The sequence below is a fragment of the Equus przewalskii genome, chromosome 3 (assembly GCF_037783145.1).
Source record: "Equus przewalskii isolate Varuska chromosome 3, EquPr2, whole genome shotgun sequence".
In the NCBI taxonomy this organism is placed as follows: Eukaryota; Metazoa; Chordata; class Mammalia; order Perissodactyla; family Equidae; genus Equus; species Equus przewalskii.
Genome location: NC_091833.1, coordinates 35,030,209 through 35,046,182, shown reverse-complemented (window position 1 = coordinate 35,046,182; position 15,974 = coordinate 35,030,209). Strand labels below are relative to the sequence as shown.

Genomic DNA, 15,974 nt, shown 5'->3' with positions numbered 1-15,974 from the left:
CGGGGCGGGGCGGAGGGGCGGAGGGGCGGAGGGCGAGAGGCCGGGCGGGAGAGGGACCCGGAGCGCGGCCGCAGAGTCCGAGCCGAGCCGCCGCCGCCGCCGCCGCCATGGGGCAGATCGAGTGGGCCATGTGGGCCAACGAGCAGGCGCTAGCGTCCGGCCTGAGTGAGTGCGGCGGGCCCCCGCGCTTGGGGCGGGGCTGCAGAGGGCCGGCCCAGGCTGGGCCGGGGGCGCCCAGTCCCCAGGCTGCGGCCTGGCAGTGCAGGCTGGAACCGGGGCTTGGGGAGTCAGCGACTGCAGGCTGCGGGCTGGGGAAGTGGGGGCGCTGGAGACCCCAGACTGAAGGCGGAGGAAAGGGGCGGGCTGGAGATGGGGTGGGGAGCTAGGGTCCTGAGGGGTCAGAGACCCTAGGCTGCTGGCCAGGAAGTGGGAGCGCCAGCCTGGGGTCAGGGCTTGAGACGCTGCTGCCTGGGACCTGCAGCTGTGGGGCAGCCCCTGGGCGGGGTGGGCTGGAGCGTGGCCAGGCTATCAGGGACCTCGGGCTACAGAGGGGGTTTGGAGACCCTCTCGCCCCTACAGACTCATGTGCCACCCCCTTCCCACCCCCATCCCCTGTACCCCCCACCTGACTCCTCTTCACTCCTCCACCCAGGAGTGAAAGAGGAAGTTGCAGCCCGGTGGTTTCCGGGGAGTCACCACCCCTCAGGGTTGGGAAAACCCCAGGGATGACCCGCCCCTGTGGCCCCTGGTGCCCTGGAGTGAGGGCTTTGCCCAGGGGTCATAAGGGGCTCCCTCCCTGGGGTCCTGGGCTGCACGGATGGCCTCCTCCTGCCTCCTGACCAGGAGCTTGGGCTCGGCCTGTGGGGGTGACCACTCTCCATCTGGGGCCCAGCCCGCAGTCTGTGCGGAAGGACATCTAGCATTTCACAAGGCCGCTGGAAGCCACCCAGAGTGAGCCCCTCCCAGCTCAACTCCCGGGGACTGCTTCTGGGGAGGATGGCAGGGCCCCGCCACCCTGCCAGCTTGTGTTCAGGGTTCTGCTTGAGGAGCAGTGGGGTCTGATGCCTGCTGGAATTGGAAGCAGGAACCGTTCAGGAGGGTGTAGGGTCTGAGACAAGAGGAAGCTGCTCAGAGGCTCTGCCCCCCTTGCCTCTGGGGACCTGCCCCTCCCAGGAAGGACTTGCACCCAGTGGGAGTGGGTGGGAGGAGTGTGAGAATGTGGCCATGAGGAGGGTCCCAGCCACCACCATTTACCGGGGACCCACCTTGAGGCCCCCCTGCCACCTGGGCACGGGAGGAGCCGGGGCGCAGCTCTGGGAGGGGAAGGAGCAGAGGGAGACGCAGGCTCCCCGGCTGCCCCGTCAGGTCACATTTGGGGTGGGCAGCTTTGGGCGGTGGGGCCCAGCAGTCTGTTCTGTGTCCAGACAGGTCACCCCTGTTTCGGCATCTCGAGTGGCTGAGAACTCAGTGAATCGGGTAGTTCTCACTTCTCCCCAGAGCTGTTCCTAGGCTGTCCCCCCGCCTGCTGTGGGCTGGGAGGCCTCGGATCCCCAGACCCCTGCAGACCAGCCTCCCTTCCTCCCCTGCCCCACCCCGAGAAGTAGAGGGTGACAGCAGGCAGCATGCCAAGGGCTGGGGGCCTGGGGGCTAGTCCCCGTGGGTACGGACCGTGATGGCCCAGCGGCCCGGCCATGGTGTGCCGAGTGTGTGCAGGCTTGCCCGCCCTGCCTTAGCTGGTGTCCGACCGCCATGAGGCGGGAGCTGTGCTCTCGTCCACTTTACAGACGGCGAGGTCAAGACCTGGGGAAGTGACAAGCCATGGCTCAGTTTCGGCCACTGTCCGATGGGGCCCTTCCTGCTCTGAGTTCCTCCTTGTGCTGACTTCTGTTCGTGACTCAGGATGGACTGCAGCCTCCTGGACTGCTCGGGCCCGGCCAGGCCCTGCCGACAGCTGCGTCAAACAGGCTTCCTTTTTATCGTAGAAAAAAACCATCTAATCACATCGTGTCACCTCCTGCCAAAAACCCTCCGCAGCTTCCCGTCTCGAAAGATATAGCCAGATTCTGGCCACTTTGCCACCACTGCCTCCCAGCGCCCTCCCTCCCCCTCTCTGTCCTCAGATCTCCGCTGTGCACCGCAGGGCCTTTGCAGAAGCGGCTTCTTCTGTCTGAAGCCTCCATGGCTGGCTCCTCCATTCATTTCTCAGCTCAAATGTCACCTGCTCAGAGAAGTTTTCCAGAGCACCCAATCTACATTTCCTTACGTCCCCTGTTCTAGGTCACTGCTACGTGGTGTTTATTTCTGTCCCCTCAACGAGACTGCAAGCCCCCTGAGAGCTGAGGCCTTTTCTGTCTTGTCCCTGCTGCGTCCCAGTGCCTCCTAGGAGCCGTGCACGCAGTAGGAGCTCTGTCAGGGTGCCCTCCTCCTGCTCCCTAGTGAGCTGGTGGCGTCTTGGCGCCTTCTTGCTCATGGCAGGCAGCAAACCCGAAGCTCGAGATGGGGCGATTACACCCGGGACGAGTGAGCCTGGGCGCACGGGGAGACCACCCTCCTCTCCTCCAGCTCGCGGAAGTGCTGACGCGCAGCCCGCAGTTAATGTGTCATGAGCTCAACACTGAGAATGAGACCTGCTGGCAGCCACAGCAGACTGAGGTTCAGGGTGGTACGCTGGGCCGAAGGAAGGGGCCTGGGGAAGCGGCCCGACAGGCTTGCCCGGGGCTTGGGGCCTCTGTGTGGAGAAGTGCCGAGACTGAGCTGTGTGCCGAGGCTGCAGGCCGGAGCCAGGAGGGGCTGCCTGCAGAAGCAAGAGCGGGAGAGCCAGGCTGATGGCCTCGTGGGGAAGGCGCTGCGCTCTCACCACGTTGGAGGCCACGGTTCGTTGCCCGGGCGCGGAACCACACCACCTGTGTGTGTCGCCGTGCTGTGGGGGCGGCTCACAGAGAAGAGCTAGAAGGACTTACAACCGTGCACTGAGGCTTTGGGGAGGGGAAAAAAAGAGGATGTTCCCTCAGGGCAATCCTTCCATGCAAAACAAGAAGCGCTGGACAGCTGTCCTCCGGGGAGCTCGCTGCCTGCTGCGTGGGCCTGGACGAGGATGGCCACAGACCAGGCAAACCCCAGAGCCGGCCCGTGCTGCGCACCGAGTGAGGCTGAGTCTCCTCCACCCTGGGACCTAGAAATGCAGATCCAGCGGATTCAGGACTGGAGACTCCTGCAGGCCCCCAGCAGAGGCCCCGGTGGAGCCGTGTTCTGGGGCGTCTCCTCAGCCAGGGCACGCGAGACGCAGGCAGACCCCGCTGGGTGCAGCATGCGAGCGTCCCACCCCTTGCAGAAGCAAACACTCGGAGGGAGAGTCAGCAGGCGCCACCAACAGGAGGATGTCCCTCCTCAGAACCAGCGCTTCTAGTGCCCTTTGGGAGGGACGCAGGAGTGAGGGTGCGTGTTTAAACACGTTCAAGGAGATGGAAGAATAGAAAATTATGCGACAAGAACAGGACGATGCAAAAAGTAAACTAACAGAATGTCTAGCAATAGGAAAGATGAAAAGTCAGTAAATGTTACTGGATGAAGTGAACACTGTATGGAGATGAAGAGAGAAGCAGTGAAGTGGAAGATGGATCGAAGGAAGCCTCAGGGAGTTCAGCTCAAAGAGGTGAAGGGGTGGGAAGTGGTAAACAGAACCGAGTCGTGTACGACGTACAAGACGACCCACCACAGGTAGCGTGAGGGTCTCGGGAGAGTCCGTAGAATGAAGGGGGCGACACAGAGGATCGTGGAGAGCATTTTCCAGAAATGCAGAAATCTCAGGTTGAAGCAGAAAACAAAGTCCTTTGCAGAATAAAGGAAAACAAATCCCTTCTTGGACACTTTGTAGTGACATTACAGACCATTAAAGAAAATCTTAAAGTTTATCAGAGAAAACACTGGATTGGTATCAGGCTGATTTTAGACTTCTCATCATCAATAATAGATGCCAGAAAACAATGGGATGATATCTTAGGTGCTGAGAGAAAAAGATGAATTCTATACCCAGATAAACTCATTCCAGAATGAGGGCATTTTCAGGTATCTAGAGAGTTACTACTCACAGACCCTCACTGAAAAGGCTACTAAAGGGTATGCCTCTGCAAGAGAAAAACTGAATCCAGAAGAAAGATCCAAGATACAAGAGTGAAGACACCGGTGAGTAAGTATCGACTATAATAATAACAGGCTGTGATTGAAGTTACGCATCCTAAAGCCCACATGTGGCTTAGGAAGAAGGATTTAAATTAAACAGTTCATTCAGGGCAGCAGAAGGCAGGAGAAGCAACAAGACACTGTTAAAGGGGCCGGCCCGGTGGCACAGCAGTTAAGTGCACATGGTTGGCTTCGGCGGCCCAGAGGTTCGCTGGTTTGGATCCCGGGTGCGGACAGGGCACTGCTTGGCAAGCCGTGCTGTGGCAGGCATCCCACATATAAAATAGAAGAAGATGGGCACGGATGTTAGCTCAGGGCCAGTCTTCCTCAGCAAAAAGAGGAGGATTGGTGGCAAATGTTAGCTCAGGGCTAATCTTCCTTAAAAAAAGAAAACTCAGGAGCGAGTGACCCACGCAAACCACGGGAACGGCCTTGACAGCCTTCTGTTGAGCAAGAGAAGCCAGACGTCAGGTTCTAGGTGTGATCTGGCTGGGGCCACCAGAGAGCTTTCTGGGATGATGGAAATCTTGATTTGGGGGGACGTCTCTGGGGGAACACATGTAGAATTCACCAGGCTTGGGGCGGGCCCCGTGGCCGAGTGGTTAAGTTCGCACTCTCTGCTTTGGCGACCCAGGGTTTCACGGGTTCGGATCCTGGGCATGGACATGGCACCGCTTGTCAGGCTACGCTGAGGCAGCGTCCCACATGTCACAGCTGGAAGGACTCACAACTAAAATCTACAACTATGTGCTGGGGGGATTTGGGGAGAAGAAAAAAAAAAAAGGAAGAGTGGCAACAGATGTTAGCTCAGGTGCCAATCTTTAAAAAAAAAATCACCAAGCTCACGCCTGTGCATTTTACTGTATAATAATTATACCGCCATAAGTCGTTGGAAATTCTGGGAATGGATTGTGGTGGCTGCACGACAATATAAATGTCCTTAATGCCACAGAACCGGACACTTTAAAAAGGCTAAAATGGAAAGTTTTATGTTATGTGTATTTACCACGATAAAATAATTGCAAAAAGCGAATTCCTGGGGAGAAGAGGTGCAGACCCTGCCTCTCGTCGGCCTGCAGAGAGCCAGGCCCACAGGGCTGAGGGTAAAGGGGCCGGCTAGCTGGCAAACGCCGACTGAAAGGCGGCGGTGGGAGTATTAAAATCCGACCAGCGTGCGGGGACAGGCGGGGCCCTGCGAGGTGCGAGGCCCCGGGAGCTGACGCGCAGTCAGCAGCGTGCGTGGTCTGTAAGTGCGTCCAGCAAAACCCAAAACGACAAGGGCTCGCGGGGCTCCAGCAGCGCGTCCAGGCAGAGTCCCAGCCGCCTCCTGCCTGCGGCTCCCTCAGCCCTGCCCCCGTCACGGCCGGCGCTTCCCGGGGGAGGCGTCCCCCCTTCCCCCGGGCTCTGCACCGCCTTGGGCCCCCTCCTGGGCAAAGGTGTTGACGGACTGGAGGCACCACTGTGTGGGCCGATGGACCCCAGCCCTGCAGGGATGGCCGGGCATGCCCTTCCCCGGGGGTTCCTGCTAACCCGCTTCTCCTCTGCCCGCAGTCCTCATCACCGGGGGCATCGTGGCCACTGCTGCCCAGTTCGCCCAGTGGTACTTCGGCGTGTACTCCATGTATCCTCCCAGCGTGGACCCCAGGGCGGGGTGGGGCCCGGCACCACCATGGGCAGCGCTGGCGGGCTTGGGGTAGAGATGCTGCTGCCCCTGGGGGCACAGCCCTTCACAGTGTGCCGAGAGCTGCTCAAGTCCCTGGGTCCTGGTGAGGGGGTGGGAGGCCAGTGGCCCTGAGGGCCGGTGCAGAGGCCTCAGGATGCTTGGGGTCCCCTCTGCTCCCCCCTCTATCAGCCACGCTCCCCTGCCGGCCTGGGCCTGTCCAGGAGTGCACTGGACCCTCCGTCCCCTCCTGGCCCTGCTGGCCTGGCTGTTACAGGCCCTCTGGAAGCCAAGGACAGGCAGCAAAGTGGCCACCAGGCTGTTTCCCAGCTGTGTGACCCCCAGGCAGTGGCTGCACCTTTCTGTTTTCTCATTGGCAAAGGGGGCTCAGTGTGGCCGCTCAGGCTGAGCCGGGCTCTTCCTTGACCGCGGCGTCAGTGCAGCAGGTGTGTTTGTCTGCCTGCTGGAGTACCCCCGGGGGAAGAGGAGAAAGGGCTCCACCATGGAGAGATGGTGAGTGTGTATGTCCCCCCCTCCACCGCTGCTCTGGGGTCTGTCCCAGGGCTGCGATGCTTTGCCAGTGGCCCTGCAGGAGCCTGGTCCCATCCCTCCGAGGCTCCAGTGCCAACCCGTTTGTCCTCCTGGGCGAACTGAGGCTGGTGCCCGCCCAGTTGCTGTGGCCTCATGGTCCTGGGCGGAAAGAAGTGGGGCGCCTGGGCTGGGCGGGCGGCGGGGGCGCTGAGTAGGACATGGTCTGTCCCCACCCCCACCCAGTGGACAGAAGTATATGACGAAGGTGGTGAAGTTGTTTGGGCCGCTCACCAGGAACTACTACGTCCGGGCCTTCCTGCACCTTGGGTGAGTTCCCTGGGACGCGCGGCCCTGGCCTGGCTGCCCGCACAGGAGAGCTCCAGTCCCCTCCCAGCCCAGATGTTTTTCCCAACAAAATCCCAGGTCCCAGGCTCTGCCAGAGGTCCCCAAACTTACACCCATCATCTCTCGCCATCTAACAATTCACCCCAAACCTTAGCAGCTTAAGTCAGGAGTCAGGGTCCTGGGGTCGGCTGGGCTCACCGGGGTGGCTCTGGGTGGCTGCCTCGCACACGTGTTTGTGGTTCCTGCCGGGGAGGCCGGGACACCGTGCGCCCTCCGGCTCTGGGGCTTCTTCCCAGCGTGGGGGCTGGGGGCCGAGAGCCGGTGTCCCCAGAACGGTTGCGGCCAAATCAAGGCAGAGAGCAGCTCAAGGGGCCCAAGCTGGGAAGCCCGACCTTTGGCGGGCTGGGCGTCCCCTCCGTTGGGATCCTGGGGCAGAACGCTTACGTCTGTTTTGTCCTGAGATCCTGTGGCCTCTGACCGAGGCCTGGGGCTGCAGACCCCCTCTGACTGCCCTTCTGAGCCTCCCTTCCTCCCCAGGCTGTCGGTACCTGCGGGCTTCCTGCTTGCCACCATCCTGGGGACAGCCTGCTTGGCCATCGCAAGCGGCATCTACCTGCTGGTGAGTGTCCTCTGTGGTCAGCCCCACTGGTGCTTGATACCTCGGTCCCTGAAGCTGGCTCTGCAGGGCGAGCCAAGGCCAGGAGCCTGTGTCCTTGCTCACCTCGTGGGGATGGTGACGACCGTAGCTGCTGTCTGTTGCACGCCTAGTGTGCACTGGCTGTTTCCCAGCATGTCTCCTTTGATCTGCACCACAGCCCTGCCTGGGGGCGGGAGGGGGGCGCTGTGCCCACTTCCCAGCTCAGAGAGGTGGCGGCACTGGCCCAGGGTCACACAGCCAGCTGAGGCCCAGCCTGGACTGGGACCCACTTACCAGACTCTTCTCAACTAAACCAGCCTTGCTCCCATTTGGGGGGCCGTCAGGAGACTTCCTGGGGGCTCGTTAACAGTGCAGACGCACGTGGCCGTTCTCCCAAGCTGCCCAGCAGGTTTGCGGGGGCTGAGATGTGTAGGACACCCAGAGCAGAATTTCTAGAGGGCACGGGCCCCATGCCGGCTGTTCCCCGGCCTTCCATGCCCGTCTGTTGTCTGTGCGTGTCCTTAGGAGCCCTTGGCGGGCTTGCTCCCCCGTGGGACTCCTTCCTTTCACTCAGCTCTCTGTTGCTTCTCTGGCTGCGAGTGTGTATCCCCACGTCCAGCCTCTGCACCCCCGGGGCCACCGCGCACCCCCAGCTCCCTGCCACACGCGGCTGGGCCCTGAGCCAGAATTCCTTGGGTTAAACCGGAGCGCAGGTGCCCGCCCCGCAGCGGTTCCGCCCTCTCTCAGCGCTGTGGGGCTCCAGGCACCTCCTCCGGCTTCACCGGCTCATCTTCCTCCTCCCAGACGCCGGCTCGCGGCCGTGGCCCATTTTTCTCTTAGGGTTTGTCTTTTCCTTTCTAAGTTACGGGAGTCTCCTGTGTATTTTGATTATGATCCTGCGTGAGTTTAGACCCTGTAAATGTTTTCTCCGTCCCTGTTGAGGGTCTGCCGTCTCCCCCCAGGACATCCTCCCCTGAGCAGGGCACAGACGTGCATCTGTCTGTGGGTTTATCTGCTTTATGGTTTGTGCTTGTTCAAAATGTCTTTCCCGCCCACACGCCGTGTTTTCCTGTGTTCTCTTCCATCGAGTTCATAGTTTTACTTTTCAGGATAGAATGTTCTCGTCTTCAAGTTAGGAGGTGGGATCAGAGATGTTCGTTTTATTCTTATGCTTCATAAATTATATGGTATCACCTATTTTTTAAGCTGGCAAACATTATGGGCTATACAACTAAAAGTACACATCCGCAGGCCTGCTCGGCCCGCCGCAGGGGTGCAGGGCCCAGGAGCCTGCATTTTAGGCAGTTCCGTGGGCTGCACGCTCTTCAAGCCCCAACGTGCCTGGGTGCCCCGGGAGGCTCCAGGCCGGGGTGGGTCCAGGGTGAGGGGGTGCCGCCCACCAGGGCAGAAAAGGGCACCCTGCTCTCCCTGGCCGCCCTCCTGGGCCTCGCCACCCTGCCAGCTGCCCGGCTGGCCTGACTCAGTGTGCTGGACGCCCAGGCCTGGCCTCCCTGTCCTGCCGGCGGTTGGTCCCTGGTCGTGGAATGTGCACCCGGAAGTGGTGCACAGCCCAGCGATTCCAGCCCCTTCCCCATTGTGGGCCCCTCCTGGCATGGTGAAATAGCTCGAGTTTGGGGTCAGGCAGAGCCTGGTCCTGGCTGTGTGGCCTCAGTCCAGTCACTTAACTTCTCTGAGCCGCAGTCCCTTCACGTCTTAGCAGATTCGGACTTGGATCCCGCCCTGTTCCCTGGCAGGGGTGGGGGCAGGAGTGGGGGTGGCCCCCGGGAGGCCCCTGGCCCAGCCCCTCGTGTCCTGCAGGCGGCCGTCCGTGGTGAGCAGTGGACCCCCATCGAGCCCAAACCCAAAGAGCGCCCCCAGGTCGGGACCACCATCAAGCAGCCGCCCAGCAACCCCCCGCCCCGCCCCCCAGCCGAGGCTCGCAAGAAGCTCAGCGAGGAGGAGTCCGCGGCCGCCACAAGTGTCCCCAGCGGCCCCCAGGAAAACCCCATCCCGGTGACCGATGAGGTCGTGTGACGGTGTGTGACCAGAGCCTCAAGCCGCTTCCCCAGCGGCCTCACAATAAAGAAATGAAAGCTGCGTGTGGCTCTTCCTGCAGGGGGTGCGGGGTCCCGCAGGTGCCGAGGGTCACCCTCAGAACCATGGGCCCTGTTTCCCGTTGAGTAGCAGCAGTGGTGCCATCCTTCTCAGTGTTACAGGGAATCGGGGTGTGGCATCTATTCTGTGACATACGGTACATGGAATTCCAGGTGTCTGGGTTTCTCCCTCAGAGCACCAGGGACGCCTGGGTGGAGGGAAGAGGGACAGCAGATGGGGGCGGGGCCGGGGGCGGGGAGAGCCCCTCCTCTGCTGGGGCAAGTGTCCTTCCTGCCCCCACCAGGCCAGCGAGGGGCTTCTGGCCGGTCCTCTCCCCTCACTGCAGTCCTGGTGCTGCAGACACCCCACACACCCCCCATACACACACACAGACATCACACACACACATCCATACACACACGTCACACATACACACACTATACACACACACCCAATACACATACACATCGTACACACACACGCCCCATACACATACCCCATACCTACACACACCCTATACACACACACGCATCATACACAAACACACCCATACACACACACGTCCCATACACACACATGCCCCATACACACCCCTCCCCCGTACACACACACACACCCCACGTGTGGGCTGGGCATGGTCCTCCCGGTTGCCCCTGGCTGAGGCTTGTGTGGCTTGGCCCCCACGCAGCCTGGGCAGCCCCTCCCTGTGCTGGGCTCCCCCAGGCGCCCATCTCCCAAAGCCTGGAACAGCCCTTAACCCCTCACCTCTCAGCACCTCCGACGCTCGCTGGGGGCTGGGGTCCTCTCCGTTCCGGGGAGGACATCCTGCCCTGTCGGCGACGCTCACCACTGGGCCAGTGTCTAAATGCAGCCCGGCTGGAACGGCTGCTCTGGCCTTCTGGGAGGTCAGCAAAACCTCGACCCCTTACACGCCCCCACACCCAGTCTAGCGTGAATCCGGATGGCCCTTGTCACCTCCCCACTCTGCCGCCCCCTGCAGGCCATCCCCAGCACTGCCGCTGACCCGCTGGGCGGCTCCGAAGCCCCAGCTCTGGCCCAGGACCGTCCCACAGCTCAGGTCCACTGTCCCTACCCGCTCGTAGGCTCCAGCCACACTGACCTCCCTGGAGCCTAAGACACGGGCACGCCGCATCCTCAGGGCCGTGGCACGGCTGCTCCCTCTGCCTGGAACACGGGCCCCTGGGTGGCCCTCCGTCTGCGCGGGCCGCAGCCACCCTGGCCCTAATTCCTTCGCCACAGCAGACCAGCCCTTCCTGCTGGCCGTGTGGTGGCAGTCACTGCCGGCCGTTCATGGCGCTGTCCCCAGTGCCAGGCACAGAGTGAAAACTCAGCAAGTACGTGCCGCCAGGGAGCCCTTCCAGGCTCAGACAAAGGTCTCCTCCTCCGCTGTTGCTGGGCACCCACGCAGTGGGCGTCAGTCAGTGGGTGACGATGGCAGGCAGGCAGGTGCTGACATAGACACAGCCCAACGTCAGCCCTGAGCAGGCCAGGCCCATACATCGCAGGCGGGGAAACTGAGGCTCCAAAGGGGCGTTGAGCCACAACTGCCCCAGAGCCCCTTCCCACAACTTCCCTCTGCTGAGGCCATGCGCTCCTGTGCCCCTTAACAAAATGCCACCGACTGTAACAGCCCGAATGTGCTCCGATCCTGGACGTTCTCAGTAAGAGTGGGGCGCCTGGCCTGGGGGGCACCAGCCAGCTTGGCCACCAGCTTGGCAGGTCACCGGGGCAGGGGCAGAAGCCTGAGGGGGCATCTGGGCCACGAGACTGGTCTTCACATCTGCCCACGCCTCTGCTGGGGCTGGGGGGGCTCAGACACCTCGAAGGTGAGGGTGCTCAGCCAGGCAGCGAAGGCGCGTCCCCTGAGCCGACGCCCCGGGAGTTTACACTCAGAGACACCTGTCCACGGGCTGCTCGCTGTCCTAGCAAAGGCCTGGCCACTCCCAGACCCCACTGTGGAGGGGGCCTGCCTGCATCATGGCTGGGCTGTGGAGCGAGACCTGTCCCCAGGCTGGGAGGGACCACCACATGGAAACTGCAGGGGCGGCAGGGGACCCGTGTCCCACTCTGTTAGAGCCCACCCCACCCCGGACGAAGCCGGGGGTCACACAGAGACCTTTCTGGAAGGACACACGAGAATCTGGGCCAGTGGCTGCCCCCGTGGGGCCGGCAGGGTGTCAAGGGCCAGGCAGGGGTGAGAGCGAGGGGCGCATCCATCCAATGCTGTGCTCTGGGGAGTGTTTATCAATTTAATACCACATAATACATTTAAAATAAATAATTGTTTTACAAATAGAAGGGTGCTTTTTCCTTGTGGGGGCGCTGGGAAGAGGGAGCTTGGGGGGTCTGGACCAGCCCGAGACCAGTGATGGGGCGAGGGGACCCTGGAGGACCACCGACATGGAGGGAGCCACCAGAGCACCTTTTCTGTTGTTTTAAGAAGTTCTGGAAGAGTAAAAGTTTCCTTCCAGCCCAACTGTCTGTTTTTGTGAAAGGGTAAACTGAGTCTGGAGATGGGGACTGCCCAGCGCCGGGGTCAGCCCTCGGGGCACCGGGGATGCGGCCCTTCCAGCACCTGGTCTCCGCCGGTATTTCCTCAAACCAGAGGCCTGGAGCCTCAGTGCCTGTCCAGGGACCCCACGGGCAGCAGAGCTGGGGCGCGCTGGGGCACATAAATAACCAATAAATACATATAAATAGAGGGGGCCTCTGAGAGACCCCGACAGTCCAGTGCGGGAGGCGATCCTGCCCCACAGCACGGTGGGGACGGCTGAGCCCGGCGGTCACCGCGCCGTCCTAGGCAGGACGCAGGTGCAGCCGACGGGCACGCGGATGAACTCCACGTGGAAGGTGAAGGCGCCGGGCACGGGCACGCCCGTGGCGTCCGGGGCGCAGGGCCGGCGGCGCAGCACGAGCAGGCTCTGGTGCAGCGGCACGGAGTTGAGCGCGGCAGTCTCGCGGCCTGTCCTGGTGCTGATGCAGCCCTTGCACAGGCACTCTGCGAAGGCCAGCTTCTGCGGGTAGCGGCTCTCGTCCGTGTCCACGCTGCGGGGACAGAGAGGGTGAGTGTCCCGGCCCTCAGAGGGCCTCAGCCAGTGGGCGGTGGGCGGACAGGGGGCCTGTGCAGTGGGTGCACATCCCTTCCCGCCAGCAGCCCGGGCTGCCTGCGAGCTCAGGGATGCTCCCCTGAGACAGCCAAGGGGGTCAGGCTGCAGGGAGGGGGTAGGGCTCCGAGGCTGACGTGGCACGCACCTTGCATGCAGTTGGTGCTCAATAAGTGATGATTGCCCACGTCCACCAATGCCCTCCCAGAGCACAGGAGCCCCCTCCCTACCTCCCCAGTGGATCCAGCCCAACCCCTGCAGGGGCTCGAGTGGGGGCCCCAGGATATTCCTAGGGGACCCTGGTAGCCGAGGTCTGGGCTGAGGCCTCGGAGACATCAGTGGAAGCAGGAGCTCATCTGATGGAGCCCTGCCCCCCCGGGTCTGTGGGGCTGGCTGGCTGGAGGTCAGGACGATTATCTCATTTCATGGGTCAAAACACTGAGGCACAGAGAGTCTGCAGGAAGCCAGTGCCCAGAGAGGGGAGGGAACAGCTCAATGTCACACAGCGGGAACCCCGGTGCCCAGCGAGCCCCACGGCCCTCACCGATATCTCCAGGGCGAGATGGAGCGCTGGTGGATGTCAGCTTCCAGTACTTCCTCAGGCCCTAGCACCGGGCACTGTGTCTCAGCCAGAGGCCCCTCCTGCCGCCTCCTGCGACCTGTTGCCTCCAGGCTGGACACCAGGGCTACTGGCAAAGCCTGCTCCCACTTGGCAGCTCGAGCCAGCAGGTGTGGGGGGACCTGACCCGGGGGCAGCTCTTCAGGCGAGTAGCAGCGCGGAGTCCCATGGGTGTGGAGGCTGCCCCAGAGTGGGGGACCGTGGCGGGCCATGCTGGTGGGCAGCCAGAGCAGAAGCAGGAGGCCAGGGAGGATCTGCTGGAATAGGCGGTGGGTGGTCAGGGGGCACCCGGGGAAGGGGCACTTCACTGCCACCCAGCTTGCCCTGTTCCCTGTGGAAAGAGGGGGTACAGCCCTCTCTCTACAGTTGGGGAAACTGAGGCTCCAAGAGGTTAGCCTCTCAGCTCTAGCTCCTCAGTGCACCAGGCTCCTGGGTCCTGGATGCTTCCTGCCCCTAGATTTGAGGGGCTTCCTTGACCCCATCCCGACATCCTCAGCTTAGGGGTCAGCGAACCGCCACCGCTTCAGGTCCAGGCGGCACCATCCAGGTGGGGGCTGGGGAGAGACAGCGGCTCACCATCGCAGCGGCTGGGCTCGGAGCGGCTGGCACACCTGGCAGCGGTCCTGGGGCGCACCTGGTGGCAGACCTGGTGGCGGACCTGGTGGCGGCTGGCTCATGGCGCCCTTTATACCTCTGGCCACACCTGGGGAAAATCCGGGCAGCGCTTCCTCCTGGGGAAGTGCCCGGCCGTGCTTCCTCCTTCCCGCCCAGCGGTTCTGACTGTCCCCTCCTTCGCAGCCCAGGGCAGGCCATGCCCACCCCACCCCAACCCTCCCCGTTACCCTCCCTCCATCACCAGAGGGACCTTATCCCAGGCTGAGCCCCTGCAAAGGGAGCCGTGACCAGGTCCTGCCTGTGTGACATTCGCGAACCTTCTATAAAAGGGTCTCGTCCTGAGGATCCTTCTGCGACTTGCTTTTTTAGGTTTTTGCTGTCTGGACCTGGTGGCCCGGGTAGCTGGGGTGTGGGCTTGCTCATGTCATGTGCTGTGTGGCACTTCTCTGGGGTTGATTCTCCTGTCCTCTGTTGGTGGATGTGTGGTTGGTCCCATGTTTCACCTGAGATGATCCAGATCAAGTGGAGCACAGCGCGCCCTCCTGCCCAGGTGGGGCAGGTTCCGGGAGAGACTGGGGGGCTGCCGGCGAGTGGCTTCGGGTTTCTGTGCTGGGCTTGGTGGCTTTGTTCAACAGAAGCTCAAGCTAAAAAGTCTGAGAGGGAGGGGGTGAGGATGCCTCGGGAACTTTAAAGTGTGGTGCATCCTAAGGAGCTTTATTTAAGGAGGCGCAGGAGCCCCCAGCCTGCCCCCCCCACCCCAGAGCTGCTGGCTGGTGGGGGTGCTGGTGGCACCATTGTTGTTCCGAAAAGGAGACAGTTGGGGGCCAGGTCTTGCAAAGTTTCGAATGTCTAGGGTTTGGACGCTGTCCTGGGGAGGGCCTGCTGGGGTCCCCCGGGGGCCTGGCCACATTCCCAGACCCTCCCCGAGGGCATCTGCCCTGGCCCTCTCAAGTCAGAGCCTGAAATGCCCAGCTGAGGAGAGTCTGGGGAGGGAGGGTGGTCAAGGTGCCTTCCAGTCTTTCTTCACCCGCTGGCAGGTGCCAGGACGGACACCATTAAGGCGCCATTCTCTGCATTTGAAGCTGCAAACTCAAGGGACATGAAGACCCCCAAGAGAAGGGGCCGGAGGAGGCAGCGACGCCTGGTCTCCCAGCTCCACTCAGCAGCGTGTGACTCTGGGCCCCAGTGTCTGCACCTGGAAGGGGGCTTTGCTGCTCTCCTGGGAGCAGGTGAGGATGGAAGGAGAGCCTGCCCAGAGGTGGCCTGGAGGAAATGCCGCGGCAGCAGGTGCTGTGTCATGACCGTTTTCTCTACTTCTTCCCATTAGATGTGGATAGATGCATGCAGTCCCCAGGGCTGTTCCTCCCTACAATGGCCCTGCCCATGGCCATCCATCTTCTGCTTGCATACCTCCTGCAATGGGGAGCTCACCCCCTGTATTGGCTTGCTAGGGTTGCCATAACAAACCAGGGGGCTTAAAACAAGAGAAATTTATTGTCTCCCAGTTCTGGAAGCCGGAAGTCAAAAATCAGTGTCAGCAGGGTTGGTCCCTTCTGGGCTCTCTGAGGGAGGATCCTTCCTGCCTCCCTCCTGGCTTCTGGTGGCTGTTGGTGATCCTTGAGGTTCCTTGGCTGGTAGACCCGTCACCCCAACCTCTGCCTCCATGTTCACGTGGCCTCTCCCTGTGCCTGTCCCTCCTTTTCTGTCTTCTGAGGCCATTCACCATTGCGCCTCCTCCAGGATGCCCTCAACTCAAGAGCTTCCCCTTAATCACATCTGCTCAGACCCTCTTCCCAGAGAGGGGCACGCTCTTCACAGGCGCTGGGGCTGGGGCTTCAACAGATCTGGACAAACTTGAGCCCCGACACCCTCCGCTGGGGCGATGGAGAAAAGACCCTTCCTAGGCTGAGCTGAGCCCGGCCTCCCTGTAGGGGCGCGGGGAGCTCAGAAAAACTCCAGTCCCTCCTGTCTCCCCCAACGAAGCAGGTGAGCCCCTCAGGGGCGGGACCGCACCTGCAGCGGACCCGTGTGTCCCCAGCACAGAGCTGCGCCCGGCGCCGAGGGGCTCCATGAGTGTCGCAGAACGCAGGGAAGAGGGACGAGCCCGGATTCCTCCGCGGGTAAAGCGGGGTGACAGTGCCACCCACTCGCGGGGCCATTTGGAGGTCA

General features: G+C 62.0%; 2 protein-coding genes across 2 annotated transcripts; one reads left to right on the top strand and one right to left on the bottom strand.

The window, feature by feature from the left end:
• Positions 1–9,449, top strand: CYBA (cytochrome b-245 alpha chain). Its single transcript, XM_070613966.1, has 6 exons — positions 1–165; positions 5,731–5,800; positions 6,278–6,352; positions 6,614–6,697; positions 7,253–7,334; positions 9,171–9,449. Exons 1-6 carry the CDS (start codon positions 108–110, stop codon positions 9,384–9,386), a joined length of 585 nt encoding a protein of 194 aa, XP_070470067.1. The 5' UTR covers positions 1–107; the 3' UTR covers positions 9,387–9,449.
• A 2,249-nt stretch (positions 9,450–11,698) lies between these two features.
• Positions 11,699–13,867, bottom strand: IL17C (interleukin 17C). Its single transcript, XM_070615314.1, has 3 exons — positions 13,767–13,867; positions 13,116–13,514; positions 11,699–12,512 (listed from the first exon to the last, which is right to left on the bottom strand). The coding sequence occupies exons 1-3, from the start codon at positions 13,865–13,867 to the stop codon at positions 12,251–12,253; spliced, it is 762 nt and encodes a 253-aa protein (XP_070471415.1). The 3' UTR covers positions 11,699–12,250.
• Between the last annotated feature and the right edge of the window lie 2,107 nt (positions 13,868–15,974).